The sequence below is a fragment of the Equus quagga genome, chromosome 5 (genome assembly GCF_021613505.1).
Source record: "Equus quagga isolate Etosha38 chromosome 5, UCLA_HA_Equagga_1.0, whole genome shotgun sequence".
Classification (NCBI taxonomy): Eukaryota; Metazoa; Chordata; class Mammalia; order Perissodactyla; family Equidae; genus Equus; species Equus quagga.
The window spans coordinates 34,426,855-34,444,519 of NC_060271.1; the positions used below are offsets into that span (position 1 = coordinate 34,426,855).

Consider the following 17,665-nt stretch of genomic DNA (forward strand, 5'->3'; position numbering starts at 1 on the left):
CCCAAGAGTCTCCCTCATCGGCCAGAAGAATCAACGGTCAAAGGAACAGCTGAAAGTTTGTTTTAAATGAAAATTCCCTTTAAATGCCACAGAGCCCTCGCAAGATCCAGTTTGCCCCAAGAAGCCCCTGAATGGATACAGTGGGAAAAGCACAGCCTTTAGCACCAGAGAGGCCTGGCTTAGAAGCCGGGCTCTGCCACCTGTATACTGGCTGTGTGGCCTTGGGCCAGTTGCTTAACTTCTCTGTGCCTCAGTCTCCTCATCTGTGAAGTGGGGGAAATCACCTGCCTGCCAGGGCAGTGCGTCTGGCCCTCATTTAAGGCTAGTTCCCTCCTTTCCTGCTTCTGTGCCACCTTCCGGTCTTCCGCCTCAGGACCTGCGCAGAAGTCTCTCCCTCCTCAGACTCCTGCATGGCAGCTTCCCAGCTCCTGCCTAATAATAGCTCTTTGTCACGTTAGGAGCGCCTCACAGAAAGCAGCGCCTTCCTCTGCCGGGTAACTAGAGGCGATTAGCGTTGCTTCCGTGCTGCCCTCCTGTTTCCCCGGGAACCTCCCGCTGCAGGAGCGGCTGCTGGGAGGGTTCCCGTTGCTGCCTTGGGGTCACCGGCTGCCTGTGCTGGCTCGCTCGGAGCAGAGGCCGAGGGCTCTGCGCTCCCCCTGCTGCTGTGACCTGGCGGGGCCCTTCGTGACTCATCCAGCGTCAGCCGCCCACCCGAACGAGGTCGCTGAGGTCCACGGTGGCCCTGATCTCAGGACAGCCAGGTGGGAGCGGGGGCCGGCCCGTGGGTGAAAGCAGACGAAGGCCAGGCCACCTGCTGCCTCTCAGTCCCTGTGTGGGGACAGGGTTGCAGGCGGCGGGGAGTCAGCCACCCCAGGCGCCACCTCACGAGGCTTCTCAGGAGCAGAGACCCAGCCCAGGGCAAGACTCTTCACGTCCCAAAGGAAATGCCAGCTGCCTTCTAGAACTTAGCGCAGGGCGTGGCACAGAATAGACAGTAATGATAATAATAACAATAGCAGTAGCAACGTGTGGCGGGCACTGCTCTACCTGATGTCCTCTGAGGCTCAGAGCGGTCCCAGGAGGCAGGGGTGACAACCCCGTTGTACAGACGTGGACACTGAGGCTGCGTGTGAGTGGCAGAGCAGGATGGACCCGGGGAACCAGCCTCAGCGCCCAGGCTCAGCCACCTGAGCTCACGCGTCTCTGTGGCTCCCGCTCAGTGACCTCCAACTCTGGCCGGTGAGCCGGTTACGTTGTCATCTCACTGCGTCCTCACAGCCAGCCACGTGTGCAGGTGTCTTTATCGGCCCCGTTTTACAGATGAGGAAACTGAGGCTCGAGAGGTGAGGGAACTCGAAAGGGTTGTGGGCAGACCGCGGCGGTGGCAGCCACCTCCGTTTGGGCGAGTCAAGGTGTCCTGCAAGGCAGCAAACAGGAAGGGCTGAGGCCCGTCCAGAGTCGTGCGTCCTGTAGCGCTGAGCGCTCGTGACGTGCAGGGCCAGCCACGGGGAGCGGAGGTGAGTTAGAAACAGTCCCTGCGTCCCCGAGCTCGAAGTCTATCAGAGAACATGGACGAGAGGGCAGGTGAAGACGGGGGTGTAGTGAATGCTGTCACTGGGGAGCCCCAGGGAGCGTCCCGAGCGGTGTGGGAACGTCAAGGAAGGCCGCTCAGCACAGGGACATCCAGCGTGTATCCGGGCGGGTGGCAGGTTTCAATCAAGACCGCCAGAGAGGTAGACATGGGCTGAAATCTGTATCCAGCACCAGCCACGCCAGAACTTTCCACTGCCGAGAAGAGGTTCTTCTCCCGCCCCCCCTCACCCTGCTCGCCATCCCTCTGCCTGCGAGTTCTCCCCCTGGGTCTTTGCAGAATGGCAGCTCAGGGACCAGGGTTGGCTGAGACCTGGCCCCACTGGTAGCCGAGGAGGGCCGGAGCTGTGCCTTCTAGGACAGCAACATGGTGGAATTTCTATCCGGAATCTGCCGTAGCCAGTGGCCACAAACACCTCCCTTCCCTCCTGGCCTGTCTGCCTCCACCCAGCCCTGACACCAGCCCTTCACCAACATCAAAAAGCTATAGGGAGGCAATCTTCTCTGTCCCTGTGGGTCTAGGTTTCTGCTGGCTGGAATTCAGACATGACGGTCGGAGCTTCAGCAGCCATCTTGGGCTCTCTAATGGATCAGCCCAGCTAACCCCCCACTTTCTATCCCCCCTTCCAAGGAAATTAAAGTAAAGGAACTCATATTTATGCAGCACCTAGTATGTGCCAGGCACTGTGCCTTGTGGTTTATATGTATTATTTCTTCCCACTGACCCCATGAAGTGGGTATCACTAACTTGATTTGGGTAATGTCTAAAATAAAAGGGTTTGGGTCATATATGGAACTTAATAGTCAGAGGGAGTGTGTACAGAGTGTCTACAGAGTGCCAAGCCCTGAGCTCCTTGTAGCAGACGCTCAAGGAAGGTGTCTTGATCCTCATTGCACAGAGGGGGAAGCTAGCATTCAGGACGTTGTACAGACTCGCACAGTGACTAGGAAGAGACGAAGCCGAGGCTGGAACCCCCATCTCTCTGACCCCAGCGTTGGGATCTTTCTAGTGCCCTGCAGCCGCTTGTGTCCACCCTCTGTGCAAGGACACTGCCCCACCCCACCCTCCACTCTGAGCCCAGGGATCTGAGAAGCCCCTTAGGTGTGTACATGTGTGCATTTTCACACTTTAAAGTCGTTTATAACAAAAGGACAAGAAGTAGGCAGGTTCTGGTTATGAGAAAATAGCAGAACAGTACCGGGAATTGTCTTCTTGTGTTCTTGAAAAACCATTTGAATAACCCGCTGTGATCTGTGATTCAAACGGAAATGCAGATGTTACCAGCCAGCCTTTGTTTTTCCCAGGATTCCCAGCAGCGTTTGCCTGTCATCTTTTAACAAAAACCTCCCTCTTCAGCCTTGAAGGAATGTTCTCTCTCGTGCTCGCCTTTCGCACTAACATAGGCCCCCTCGACTGGCTGGGGAGAGCACGGGGCTGCATTTCAGGGAGCAAATCTGAGCTGAGCAGCCTCCACACGCAGCACCTCAAGCACGCAGCAGATGGCTTTGCTCTTCACGCGCTGTGTGTCATTAAGCAAACCACCACCCTCTCTGGGCTTCACTTTCCTCATCTATAAAATGAGAATGATTTTTAAAGTCTGCCCTCCCCAACGGATTGAAGAGAACAGGCCTGGATTCAAACCCCAGCTCTGACACTTTTTAGCTGTGCAACCTTGGGCAAGTCACCTTACCTCTCTGTGACTCAATTTCTTTATGTACAGTTAGCAGCCAACACCTGTCAAAGGAGGGTGTCTGATAAGTGCATTTCCCAGGGCCGGCCCCATAGCTGAGTGGTTGGGTTCACGCACTCCACTTTGGTGGCCCCGGGTTTCACCAGTTCAGATTCTGGGTGCAGAGATGGCACTGCTCATCAGGCCACGCTGAGGTGGTGCCCACATGCCACAAACAGAAGGACCCACAACTAGAATATACAAATATGTACTGGGGGGCTTTAGGGAGGAAAAAAAAAAGATGAGTAACGGATGTTAGCTCAGGTGCCAATCTTAAAAAGCAAAAAGTCCATTTTCCACGATGTGTTAGGGATGCTGTGTGTACGGCATTGTCCATCGTCACAGTTAGGCATCGGGCATTCCGGTCACACCCGTGCTCTGCATTCACTGACACCCTCCCGCCCAAAGTGGGGGTGTCTCTATTCTCTGAGGAAGGGAGTGGGCACTTCCGAGTTCTTGGTCCTTGTCTTAGTGAAGATTCAGATCCTTATAAGAGAGGCCCAGCTGAAATGGCTTAAACACACACGACTTGATGCTGTCATGTAAGAAACGTCTACAATAGGCAGTTCAGGGCTGGCGTGGTGGCTCCGCAGTCTTCAGGAGCCAAAATTCCCTCTGTCTTGCTGCTCTGCCATTCTTGGTGGACTGACTCATGGCCCAAGATGGCAGCTGAAGCTCTGGCCATCATATCTGAATTCCAGCCAGCAGGAAAGAGGAAATAGGGGGAAAAGAAGAGCACTCCCTCTTTTAAAGAGACTTCCAAGGAGCACCACATAACACCACTCTTCATCTCATTGGCCGGAACTTGTCACGATGCTGCACTTAGCTGCAAGGGAGGCTGAGATGTACCCAGCTGTAAACTGGAGTCTTATGACTAAGAGAAAAGGGGAAGCGTAAATCGTAGAAAGTTCCTTGCAGCCCGTACCATAACTCTCTTTTCAATTTGAGGGAGTCCTCACAGCAGCCCCCTGTGTATCTGCTCTTATCGTCCCCATCTTACAGCTGAGGCGAGTAGAGGTCAGAGGGAGAAAGGGGCCTGCCCGGGGTCCCGGAGCTGCTGTGCAGCAGCTGTAACCTGAAGCTGCAGGCAGAGGATGAGAACTTCCACTCCACCTTCCCATCTATCAGGAGAGCCCCCCCTGCCCGCGGAGGACCAGATTGGTAGAGAAGCTGCCTCCGTCTTTATTTAACGGATTCTAGAGCAGCATTGACCCTAGACGCTGCCCATCCCACTCTGGATTGCAGGGTCGCTGAGAGCTGGAGTCATGGCATTGGGGTTGGTGGGGAGAGGGTGAGGCCCAGGAGCTCAGCTTGGGGCCCTGGGGAGGGCCAGGCTCTGCCCAGCCCCTGCGGCCCTCACTCACTGTCCTCCTGCAGGTCAGCGGCCACTTGGACTATGCCAGGCAGATGGACGTCATCCTGAAGGCTGTGGGCATCCCCACCAAGCCCGGGTGGGACGAAAAGGGGCTCTCGCTGGCCCCGGGCAGCCTGCCCCCAGAGGAACCTCGCCAGGCAGCAGCCGCCTTCTCAGACAAGACGGCCCCCCAGGACGGGCAAACCAGGGGTCCTGCACCCGGAGACACCTCCAAAGTGGCCACATGCGCTGACCCCAGCCACGCCCAGGTGCCAACAGAGCTGGACCAACCTGAGGGGGCCGCCTCTGCTGTTGCTGCCAGCCCCGCGGGGAGCGCCCAGACCTGCAGCCACAGTGTGGGCCCCAACCCACTGGGCTGCCCCGACTGTGCCAGCGAGACCCAGGGTTCCTGCCCCGGGCTGGACTGACCCCAAAAACCATCAGGTTGCCACGTGAGCCCTGAAGAGTTCCACCGCAGCCTTTCCTAAGTTGAAGGCATTGGGATTGAAAGGAAGGGCCTGGAAAGGAGGGGGAGTTGTAGGGAGACAGCGTCCCCTCCCCCGGAAGCAAGACCAGAGCCCACAAAGCCGACCAGCCCAGTTTAGAGCCCCAGGATGCCACCAGGCCGGGGCCTGCTGTCTCCAGGTCACGGCGGTGGGTCAGGCTGTCTATCAGGAGGCCCGGGGGCTCTCAGGCCTGAGGCCCCCCTGCTGCCCTCCCCCTGCTCTTCCGTCCACTCCAGGGCTGCCCGCCAGCCCACGGGCACTGCTGACGCACCTGCAGAGCAGGCGCAGGTGGGGAGCAAGCAGCTTACTCTCTCTACCCTTGGGAGACCCCATCCGATCTGCCACATACAGCCATGCAGGCTGCGCACTGCACAACTGTAGGGGCATCAATCACATAGACATCATGTGAAGGGCGCCCCCTGAAGTTGTGCTACACGGTCACCCTGGATGTAACTGTAACAGAGCAAGGTGAATAAACGCTGAATCAGCGTGCACTGTGGGTGGGGACTGGGCCTGGTGATAAGAATGAATTATCCCGGGAAAGGATTTCCTGTAGCAGGAGCAGAGCTGCTGCTGCTGCTGATTATAATAAAGAATAATAATAGCTACCACTTACTGAGTATTGCCCGTGTACAGAGTGCTTACGTGGATTGTCTCAGTTGACCCTCACAACAACCCTGTGAGGTAGGTACTATTGTTATCTTCATTTTATATTTGCAGATATTGAGGTCCAGAGAAGTTAGGCAACCTACTCAAGGTCACACAGCCAGTCAGTCTCAAACTCCAGTCACTTGGCCTCCAGAGCCCCAGCTCTTAGCCACTGTATCTGCAACCATGGGAACCGTCTCCTTTGTTCCTCCTGCTGTCCCTGAATGACAGGGCCAGAGATCGTTCTCCCCCATTGTGCAGATGGGGAAATCAAGGCCCAGGCAGAGGAAGTATTGCCAAGCTCTGGAGGAGGCAGTGGGGAGGAGGAGGCAGGGGGAATTGGAGTGTTGGAGCTGAACTGGTCCTCAGGGGTATATGTATTTGTTGGTTCAACAAATATTTACAGAACTCCTGCGGCTATGAGTCTAAACAGCTCATGTCACCCAGGGAAAACTGAGGCCCCGAGAGGGGAAATGACTTCACTGAGGTCCCAGAGCAAACCAGGGACAGAGTCTGGACCGGAACTCAGAACACCTGTGTCCACGGTCTCTTCCCACTTCACCAGCTGCTTCTCCAGCCCAAGTGAATCCAGACCACCCCACAGTCACTGCCTTCAGCTAGTGCTTATGGAGAGTCCCTCGGGCAGGCCTGGGGGCAGAGGAAAAGCCCAGCAAGCACCATGGCCAGTCTGCAGCCAGAGGCCAGGCAGGGGTTGTGCTGATCAGCACCAAGGAGAGCGCCGGGCCAGCCGCGGAGAGCCCCCGGGGTTGATAGAACTTGGTTGGGGGTGGGGAGTAAGATAAACCTCAGACTGAAAAGGAGCCTACAGCACGTAAGCTGTAGGGACCAAGACTCTCCTCTAAAAATACCAGGCCCTGTGCCAGGGTCACCTGCCTGCCCGAAGGCACCAGCCCACACGGCACAGCTCCTCTTCAACTCTTGTGACCCAAGTGGCCACCACGCCCATTTCCCTCACTGACCCAGCGAAGACCAGGGGAAGTGGGGCAAAAGGCTGGTTCTGTTCCCATCAGCTTGTTCCCTTCTAGGTCCAAGGAAGCCCAGGGTAGAGGACCACCCATCCCAGGTGTTAACAAGAAACCATGCCCCCATGAAAGGCAGTGCAGCAGCCTGGGAGCTGAGATGGGGGCCCTGCCAGCATCCAGAGCAAGGAGTTGAGGAACCAGAGTCAGGTTGTGGGAATCTGGGCCAGGGCTGAAGAGGAGGAGGAAGGTGGAAAGGACAGTGGGAACAGAGAGCCCTTCCTGGCCCACAGCCAGAGGCCAGGGGGCTGGTTGGCCAGAAGTTATAATGACAGCTACCACCTACTGACCACCTGCCAGGTGCTGGGCATTCTACGCACATTGTGCTAATTCTCATCAGACCTTACAGGGGAGGCACCGTTATCCCATTCTTCATGTGGAATAACAGGCTCAGAGAGGTTAAGTAACCTGTGCAAGGGCTGGGAAGCAGTGGAGCAGAGATTCAAATTTATGCCTCCTGACTCCCAGCCTTGGGTGTTTTTCTGTGCAGCCACATACATCCTGAGGGGCTAGCCAGTCCAAGAATGCCAGCAAATCATCCTCAGGGTTAAAGATCACGTAAGCCAGCACACCTCAAGCTGTAATGAGCACATGATTCACCTGGAGCTCTTGCTAACGTGCAGGTGCTCACTCAGCAGGTCTGGGGTGGGGCAGAGGTGTTTTTTTAACAAACTCCCAGGTGATGCCATCGGCCCATGACCCACGCTTAGAGGCTTGAGGGAGTCAGCCCTGCGCGAGTCCATCTCTGCAGACACAGGCATCCCTCCCATGCACTCTGAGAGATGGTGCAGAGATGATTGTCTTCATCCTAATCTCAACCAAGAGGTCCTTTTCCCCACTCCTGGAGTCCTCCAACCATCCCCTACACACACCCACAAATCTCACACAGCAATGAAGCATCCTGGAAAAAGCCACATCTGAGCCAGTCCCTCTAAGTAGGGGACCTGAAGTTAGGCAGTGGGGGCTGATTTAGTGCACCCCACTGGAGCTCGCCCCACTGGACCTGCAGCCTCCTGGCCCAGCCAAGAGTTGGTCCAAGGCCTCAAGGACTTAGTTCCATCCAGTCCCACTCCCGCTGACCAGCTCCAAGCCCGGATCAGTTCGTGGGAGTACCAAGAGGATGCAGCCGCAGCTCGGGCTCCACGGGATCCATGTTGAAGAAGTTGACCACAGCAGCACCCCTGGCAGGTGGCGGGGGGTCCCGGGTGGCCTCTCCAGGCAGCAGCAGCTGGGCCATGAGCTGCAGGCCTGAGGAGCCCCCCGAGCCTGAGTCTGAGTCCGAGCCCGGGGGCAGGGGCAGTGGCAGAATGTGCTGCAGGCTCAGGCCCGGTCGGGGGCCACTGTGAGAGGTTCGCATGGAGGGTGAGGCAAGGCTGGCTTGGCGCTCCCGGGGGCAGCGGGGGCACGGCAGGAACCTGCCCAACGCCCGCTTGAAGTCCCGCATGAAGAGTGGGTAGATGATGGGGTTCATGGTGCTGTTACAGTATCCCAGCCACGTGAGGCCATCGAAGAGGCCTGGGGAGATGCAGTTGCACACAGCCTGGAGGGATAGTGTGTGTCATGCCTGGTCCCGGAGCAGGGACACAGACCACCCAACCCAGCATGGATGGGACAGACGCACACAGACACATCCACCATGAGATGCAGCCCGACCTCTTCTCTCCCCGTGTCTCCCTCCCTGTGTCTGGGCTGGGGTGCAGTTCGGGCCTCCCCAGCAAGGCTTGGACTCACCTGCTCCCTGCAGTGGCATTACCTGGGCTATGTTGGCCAGAAAGAAGGGCAGCCATGTCACAAAGAACATGCCCAGCAGGATGCCCAGTGTCAAGCTGGCCTTCAAGGCCTTCCTGCTGTGCTTGGTGGCCAGGCGCCTGCTGTCAGCCGACTCCACCCCTGGGCGTGAGGTCCTGGGCACCTGCAGAAAGGAAGATCACATGAGTCAGCTGAGAAAGAGCCCCAGTCTGACCCTGATCCTGGCCACAGAGTGAGCCTTGATCCTAATTCTAGACTGATCCCTAGTAACAGCAATAAACTGAGCCCTGATCCTTGGCTGAGTCCCAACTGTAGTCCTAGACTGAGGCCTGACCCTGACTCCAGACTGAACCTTGACCCTGGCTCCAGACCAAGCCCTACTCATGGTCCCAGACTGAGCCCTGATACCTACCATAGACTGAGCCCAGCATAACCAACGTCTCAAACTGAGCCTCGACCCTGGACCAGACTGAGCCCAACCTTAGCCCCAGACTGAGCCCTGACCCCAGCAATAGACTGAGCCCTGATCCTGGTCCTTCATGAGCCCTGACCCTGACCCAACATTTCACGAGGAGCTCTAGGAAGTGCAATGAGACACAGCAACACTGCCCCACACACAAATCAGACATTCAGCAGACCCACCCTCCCACAAAGGACAGCAGTCAACATGGTCAGCACACAGGACCGTGAGTCCCGGCTCCTCCCAAAGCCTTTGGCACTAGAAGAATTAGTTGCAACTGAACAGTACTTAACAAAAGAGGCCCTGTTGCTGTCCAAAGCTTGGCCATCTCTCTGCATATGGATTCTCTTCATATTTTGGAGTGATGGTTTTGTCTGAGCCATTAATACAGTGATTTTTTGAAGGCATGTGCAGAGAGCAAATGTTTGCCATGAAATCTGTTATAAATTACTAGGGGTGCTGGTGACATTGGCATTTTACAACTCAAATTATGCCGTGGACTAGCAGACACCTCCTTTCCAAACGTGGACTTCCAGAGCAGGAGCGTGAGGGAGAGAAGGAGGAGCCACGAAAGGGGGACATGGGCGTGAGGAGGTGAGAATTTGGCTTTGCAAACTGGAGACCGACAGTCCCAAAACATTAAAAGGTTCTCTGAACCAGATGATCCTTTAGCCCAGTGGTTCTCTTAACTTATCAACCTCGTGAGCCCATTGAGAATATAAAGAAATCCACAAAACCTCTCCCCAGAACACAAGAACCTTATACAATTTTAGACACACACATATGCACAGAAGAAAACTTCCCACACTTCCAGCAGTTTCCAAGACCACCTAGAAGTCCATCCAAGACACCTCTAGAGGTCCATGAAAGCTGGTATGTGGTGCCCTCCTCTAAACCACGTGTTGTATTCAATTTGGATTTTCATACATTAGCTTTACACAAAGTGAGACCCACCTATGTTTACAGCTGAAGTGTGTACATACCTCAGTGTGTAGAGGTGTTCACAATTCATTGCACTAGGCAAAGGTGTGTGTGCTGCCTGGGAACACACCTGGGCTGTGAAAGCCAAGGATTCCGACAATATTTCCTAAACCGCATGAGAGTCCAGCTTAGTTCATGAGGCAGCCAGTGGTAGGTTGGTTATGGGGAGATGAAAGAGTCAGAAGGAGGCAGGAAGGGAACCGGATTCCCAAGCAACCTCCACAGATGGAAAGGGGGCGGAGGAGACAAAGCCAAGAAGATGTGTCAGCCGCAGAGCACCAAAGCCAAACCCACACCCCGTTCCCATGAGCAGGAGCTCCCCTTCCAGTCCAGCTCCGCTCTCCCAGCCTCTCCAGGGGATCCAGTCTTTGTGTCCTGTCCATGGTGCTGAAACCCCACCAAACACTATCTTTCTATTGGATCAGGGGGCCTGATTCCGGAATGGCGGTGGCCTGGAGGGCGGAGATGAAGCACACTGTAGCTCCCACCCCTCAATGTGTTTATCCCGGTGAAATACGGTTAAACGAATATGAGGACAAATTCACAAAGAGCAGCCAAAGAGAGTCCCTTGATTCCTCCCCTCTGTCTTGGGGCAGCCTTGTGCGGAGGCAGGAGTTGGGCTTTTAAGACAAGTGATCTGGCTTCACATCGCGCCTCTACCACTTACGCGCTCTGTGATCTTGAGAGAGCCTCTGTTTCCACATCTGCAAAATGGGAGAAACAATACTCAGCTCACGGAGTCGCTGTGAGGGTGTGGATAATAAATGCATGCACGGTGCCCCATGTAGAGTGAGTGCCAAATACATGGGAGCCCTGATGTCGCTGCAGTGGTATGTGTATGAGTTTGGAGAAGTTTTTAGCATCGTTGGGAGCCCAGTCCTTCTGTCAGCAGCTCGGGCTCAGTCAAAGCAGCCCGGATGCCAGGACAAATGCTCAGACTCACCATGCTGTAGGAAGGGAGGAGAAGTGGATCTGTTTTTTCCCTTTCCTCCTCCAATTTTCTCTCCTCCAGAGTGGAATCTACGGCCCCACCATGGTCAGCCTGGAGCAAGAGGCTCCTGCTCCCCAGGAGATCTGCCATGCCTTCAAATTGCTGTCACCCACAGGGAGAGACAATAGGGGAGGCAAGCCACTGTCTCTAGAGGGCCCACTCATACAGGAACCCCTCCAGCTCCTGGTGACTGGGATGGGGGCAGGAGAAGCCTTGACCCTGCCTGGGGAACTGAGACACGTGGGGAGATCTCTTGAGGGCAATCACCAGGGGAAGGAACTCCAGAGAAGGAGTTCAAGGTGATCTGAAATTCCTTCTTTAGTCTTCCTGGGAACAACCCTGTGTTTTCATTCTCGTCTTCTCCCCAGAGAGTTGACCAAAGAACACAGGCAAGAGAGAAGAGAGAAGGAAACTGAGGCTCAGAGAGGGTAGGGGACCTTGCCGAGGTCACATTGTGCCAGTACAAGGCCTTAAATCAAAATGCCCCAAATGACCCCAAATCAGCACTGTCATCCCCGTTTATTGAGCACTTTCTGTGCATCAGTATTTGATATTCATTCTGCCACTCAATCTTACTGGGAGGCAGGTATTATTACCCCCTTTTTGCAGATGAGGTTCAGAGAGGCAAAATAATTTCCAGGAGTCACACAGTAGCTAAGTGTCGAGTCAGGGATTCAAAGTCATTTCTGGCTCCAGAAACTACATTTTTTCTACTTTGTCATGCTGCTTCCATTTTGTGGGATGGTGTCTATGGGCCACAGCAAGGGTAGTGTTCCAGGAACCCCAACACTATCACAGAGAGACCCTCATGGAGCAGAAGCCAATGACAACCACCAGCCACATCCTAAGGTCTGGCTGGTGCCAGCCTCACCCTTCTACTTCCCTCTGCCTTGTGGCCACCTCACGGCCCCTCACGGCCACATTCTGTTGTTTGCATGTCCCTTATACATGTCCACGGCATATGTCACTGTCTGAGGGCAGCCACCTGGAGAACAGTTTGGCAGCACCCTTCCAGGAGGCAATTCCACTTACAGGTTCCTGTGGCCATAAATACCCAGCACACACAAGAATGTGTGTCACAGCACTGCTCGGGATAGGAAAACATTGGAAATGGCCTGAATGTCCATCAAAAGGAGAGCGATTAGATAAACCACAGTACATTCCCACTGTGGAACACCACACAGATGTTTACAAGAATGAGTCAAATGGCAAGAGCTCCAAGACATTAATAAGTGATAATGGCACATTGAAAAACTACAGATACTGCATGATTCCGTTTGTCTTTAAAAAGACGCAGAACAAAACACTGTTTTGTTAGGTACAGAAACAAATATGTAAACCCATAGGAAAAGGACTGGGAAGACGTGTCCTAAATTGATGAGAGTCCCTGGGAGTGGATGACGACTGGATGGGGGTTCGAGGGGTCTTTTACTTTCTCTCTGTTGTTGGAGTTTTATTTGGAAGCGTGCTTGCGTGTTACCTTGCATGACTTAAATTGACCATGATCATCCGATCAGAGCGTGAGGGTTACGAGGCTGACTCTGGGGTCAGGCTTCCTGACATCAAATCCTGGCTCTGTTACTAACGAGCTGAGTGACCTTAAGTGAGGAAATTCTCATCTCTGTGCCTCAGTTCTCTCATCTGTAAAATGACAATCATGATGGCATCCACCTCGTAGGATTGTAGTAAGGATTAAGTAAGATAATACACAGAAAGTTACACAAACGGTGCCTGGCCCGTAGTAAGCAACATATAGTGCTAGCTATCATCGTTGTCATTGTTGACTGTTATTGGTGGCCAGCTTAGCTCTTTGCTAATGGTGATGCTGCTGCTGACAGTGATGTGGTTTTCTCCCCCTCAAAATGCTCAAAGGAGTGAGCCTCCCAGCACCATATATCTTACCACCCAGAGGAAAGAAGAGGAACTAACATGTGTTGACTGCCAGGTCTACATATATTATCTCATTGATTCTTCAAACAGTCTCATGCGATAAATAGCATTACCCCCGGGGTACAGGGAGGTGAAATGACTTGTCCAAAGCTATCCAGCTATGATGGAAAGGAGGCAGGGTTTGAACCCATGGCCAGCCGGACACACAAGCTCCTATGCCCAACCCTGGCTGCACCAGGCCGCCTCGTTCAGAGCAGCAGCCAAGCCTGCCATGCTCAGCACTGCTCCTCTGACAACCTCTCCCTGGCTCGGCCCCTCCTCCCGCTCTGAGATATTTCTGTGATCGCAGCCTCCTCTGTGGAGGAGGAGGCAGAGACGGGACGGAAGGATCACTGAGGCAGAGTGACGCACAGTTGGGTGAGGGAGGGTGAAACGAGGCGGGGAGGAGGGAAGGGGGATAAACTGATGGGAGAGAAGGGGGATAAAAAGATAAGGGGACGCAGAAGGAAGAGAATGGGGAGTGATGGACCTGGAGGAGAGAGGGGTGGGAGAAAGGGAGAAAGATGACATACAGAGGAAGATGATGGGGAGAGAGCTGTGGGCCACAGAGACACAGGAATCCCAGCAAGGAGAGAAAGAGGCTGAGAAGGCAGAAACTTCCAGCCCAGCCTCCTTCTGCTGCTCTCCATCAAGCTGAGCTCCCACACTGGTCCCTCTGGAATCTCCCAAGGATGAGCACCATCCCCACGCGGGTACCCACCTTTCACACACGGGCACATGCAAACACACACACTCCTGCACTCACAGCATCTCACCCTGACACCATTACCTGCCAGGCCCCCCCTCTCCACCCCCAGCCCACATCCCTGCCTCGGCTGCAAGCATGACCCCTTTCTCACAGCCCCTGGGGCTGGAAATACCTGGCTGAAACCACTGAGCCAACCAGCAGCTTTTTAAAAGCCCATTCACGTAAATAGGCAGGCGGATGGGGGGACAGAAGAATGCCCAAGGCTGCTCAGCTCCCATGTTCTCAACCCGAGGGGAGCTGTGCCCAGCTCCCTTGCCTCGATGGGGAAGCTGAGGCTGGATTGGGGAAGGAAACTAAGGCTATGTGGGGCTGAGAACAGGAGGAATGGGGTCTAACACATGCCAAGTTTTGTTCATTCTGATCAGTTCCTTTAGGTCGAGGCATTGAGAGAGGCTCCACCCCAGGCTGGAAGCCTGGTTTCTGGGGCAGGCCAGCTCAGGTGGGGGAAAGGGGTGGTGACCCAGCAGGCCAGAGCAGAGGCAGCATCCCTTAAACAAATTCCCCACTGCAGGCAATAGGGGAAATGGGCACGCAGAAGGCTTGCTTAGGAGCCAAGTGGCTAAGAAGCAAGGGCATTGGGGGGGGGGGGGGGGGGGGTCCCGACATTTCCACATTCAAACCAAGGGAAGAGCCTTTCCAGAAAGTGGGGCCGTATTAGCACAGACACATTTCTGGCTTGAGAGGCCCACGGGTCATTCTGCCTGGAAGGCAGGGTGCTGGCCTAAACGACCAGGAAGACTCCCCCAGCATTTTCTTTTAGGGCTCCTTGTGACTTCTTTGCTTCCGTTTGCAAACACATGCACAGCGAATAGATTTCGAATGCTCACCGCGTGAGGCACCCCTCCTATAAGCTCCATGACCCTCATCGTGGTAGGGTTTCAAGATCAATGTCTGTCTCCTCGACTAGAACATAGATTCCAAGAAGGCAGGACCTTCTCTGTCCTGTTCATCATCACATCCACAGCCTAGAACAGCTCCTGCACAAAGTAGGTACTCAGTGCTCGTTACCGAGCAAATGAATTCACGTACCAGAAAGCGTAGGATCCATCAGACACAAGAACTGATTCTGAAAGGAGTGGGAGAAAGGATGCAGTGTGAACGGGGGCTGCAGCCCAGGCTCGCTGGAGCCCTGTGTTCATTTCATTCCTTCCATCAACAGGCACTGAGCACTGATGAGGTGCCAGGCGCTGTTCTAAGTGCTGGGAAAACAGCAGTAACAAGAGAGAGAAGTTCCCGCCCTCACTGAGCTTACATTCCAGTAGGAGGGAATCAGCAGTAAACAATTAAACGGGAAAGTACGTAAAAGTCAGGTGGTGGGAAGTGCTGCTGAGAACAACTCAGGAAGTCAGGACTGGAGGGGTCTGGGGCAGTGTGACAGTTGCCACCCTTGATCGAGTGATTAGGGAAGACGACAGAGCAGAGGCCAGAAGAAAGTGAAGCAAGTGATGGGGAGGACCATGTGGAGAAGTGGGGAAAGGGCACTCCAGGCCGAGGGAACTGCAAGTGCAAAGACCTTGGCACAGAAGTCAGTCTAGTGCCTGCTGGGAACTTCCAGAGTGGCCACGTGGCTGGTGCAGGGGGGTGGGGAGGAAGTGAAGCTGGAGGGCTTGGCAGGGTGGGATCCCGAGGCCAGATCTTGACGTGGGTCTCCTCTTTATCTTGACAGCAATGGGGAGCCACTGAAGGGTTTGAAGCAAGGGAGTACCAGGATCACTTCTTTTTTTATTGCTCTGGCTGCTGTGCAGAAAATGGTTAGGAGTGTGTCTGGCGTGGAAGCAGGGGGAGCCAGCAGGAGACTATCAAAGGCTCCCAGATAAGAAGCGATGGTGGCTTGGGTTAGGAAGGTGGCATTGGAGAGGGCACAGGTTTAGGAGGCAGCGCCAACAGCTCTCACTAATGAATTGGGTGAATATGAGGGAGAAAAGTTATTCCTAAGTTTCCGGTGTGTGACCCCGATAGTGCCATTTGCAATGATGGGGCAGATCAGGAGGGAGCAAGTGGGGAGAGTTGGGACACTCAGAATACCCTGTTGCACATGTTGGCTTCGAGAAGCCTGCCTCGCATCCTGATGGAGCTGTCCCATGGACAGTCAGGCTTTAGGTCAAAAAGAAAGGCGGGAACAGGAAATGGCCACTAGGAGGTCGCCAGAAAGTTTATACCTATTAAGTGATGGGTGCCCAGCAGGCACCCAATGGCTGCTCATTGCTCTCCATCCCACAAGCCCAGGTCTCCCTGCACACCCGGGGTACCTGCAGCGTCTCCAAGGCCTGGCCGGCCATGCCGGTAGGGAGGGAGGCCACCTGCACAGCCTGCTTTCGGGCGGCCAGCAGGATCCTGCTGTAGGTGAAGCAGATGGCCCCCGAGGGCAGGAAGAAGGTGAGGCCCGACGCCACGAGGACGAAGGGCAGGCTGGCCAGCAGGCGGCACTGGCCCGGGGCGGGTGCCCGCGCGCGGCCCAGCTCGTGCCAGCCCAGCAGCAGGGGCAGGAAGGAGGCGAGCGCGGCGAGGCTCCAGGCGCCCAGGACCAGCGCCAGGGCGCGCGGGGGCGTCATGCGCAGCTTGTAGCGCAGCGGAGAGAGGATGAGCAGGTAGCGGTCCAGGCTGATGAGGCAGAGGTTGAGGATGGAGGCGCTGCAGCACATCACGTCGAAGGCGGCCCAGAGCAGGCAGAGGCTGCGCGCCAGCACCCAGCGCCCGTACAGCGCATTCAGCATGGCCGGCGGCATCACCACCAGCCCCACCATCAGGTCCGAGGTGAAGAGCGACACCAGGAAGAAGTTGGACGTGTTGCGCAGCGCCGGCTGCGTGCAGATGAGCGCGATGAGCAGCGAGTTGGCTGCAGCAGTCAGCGCGATGACCACACACAGCGCGGCCGCCACCCAGCCGCTGCCCTCCGGGTCCGACGGTGGCCCTGACCCCCAGTCTAGGGTGCTGTTGTTGGCAGGGCCTGGATCTGGAACCATGGGGGCAGGGGATGGAGGGCGAAGACTTGGGGCCCGAGAGGGGGCCCGAGGACTGGCAGGAAGACAGGGTGAGGGACCTGGAGGAGGAGGGGCTGGAAGGGCGTCGTCGGTGAGAACAGACCCCCCAGGGGACAGGTGGGAACATAGGGACGGGGCGCCAGATCAAAGGACAGCGACCCGAGGAGGATGGAGAGGGGTTATACGGGTGTCTTCGGATGTCAGGCAGGGAGAAACGAGTAGGAAGTTTGGGAGGGGGCACCTGATGAGAAGCAGAGTCCCCTAGAGGGAGCGGGCGGAAAGTCAGGAGGATGGGGAGGCCAGAGGACTCTTGGAGGTTGGATGGGTGCGAGCAGAAACCCCTAGAAGCGGTGGGCAGTAAGGTGGAGGCAGGGGCGCCTGCCTGGGGCGGGGTCCCGGGGAGGGGGAGCAGGGGGCGAATGGGCGCTCTCAGGCCGGCGGCAAGCTCCCCCGCGGCAGGTGGGCGTAGGGAGGCTCCAGGTCGGAAGCCCTAGTGCTTAGGGTCGCAGGAGGGGGCCCACGGGCCAAAGCCAAGCCCTCGGCGGGGATGGCAAGTCTCAGAGCCGACGCTGAGGCACCCCCGAGCTTGGATGGACACGGTCCCCTGCGGCGTTCGGGGGGCGCGGGGCGGGCCAGCCCGCGGGGAGAGGAGGAGCAGCGGCCGCGCCTCCGCGCCCTCCCCACCCGGCTGCCCGGTCACCGGCCCCGTTCCCGCCCGCGCTCGGTACCTGGGGCGCTCGGCGCTGCTCCGCCACCGGCGACTGCGGCAGGCGCCGCGGGGCTGGGAGAGGAGGGGGCGGCGGCGGAGGCGCCGCGAGGGGCCGGGGCGCGCGGAGGAGCCGCTGGGCGCTTCCAGGAGCGCACAGTCCCCGCGCCACGGAGCCTGCGCCCCGCCCCGCGGTGGGCGGAGAGAGCCCAGCCCCGGCCTCGCAGGCGG

The 17,665-nt window shown here is 56.2% G+C and overlaps 2 protein-coding genes across 4 annotated transcripts in view; one reads left to right on the plus strand and one right to left on the minus strand.

The window, feature by feature from the left end:
* Nucleotides 1–5,803, plus strand: part of TMCO4 (transmembrane and coiled-coil domains 4) — a 92,383-nt gene extending 86,580 nt beyond the window's left edge. The window contains exons 15-16 of one of the 3 annotated variants that reach the window (XR_006888562.1): nt 546–761; nt 4,698–4,817. Coding sequence is in view for 2 of the 3 variants with exons in the window: in XM_046660597.1 (XP_046516553.1) it covers nt 4,698–5,102 (405 nt within the window). In the remaining variant the exon portion in view is untranslated. Of the gene's footprint in view, nt 1–458; nt 762–4,697 lie in introns of those variants that run through there. The other 2 variants (XM_046660598.1, XM_046660597.1) reach the window with 2 other exon arrangements.
* Nucleotides 5,804–7,964: 2,161 nt separating this feature from the next.
* On the minus strand, nt 7,965–16,710 carry HTR6 (5-hydroxytryptamine receptor 6). The gene is made up of 3 exons (XM_046660276.1): nt 15,997–16,710; nt 8,622–8,780; nt 7,965–8,408 (listed from the first exon to the last, which is right to left on the minus strand). The coding sequence occupies exons 1-3, from the start codon at nt 16,708–16,710 to the stop codon at nt 7,965–7,967; spliced, it is 1,317 nt and encodes a 438-aa protein (XP_046516232.1).
* Between the last annotated feature and the right edge of the window lie 955 nt (nt 16,711–17,665).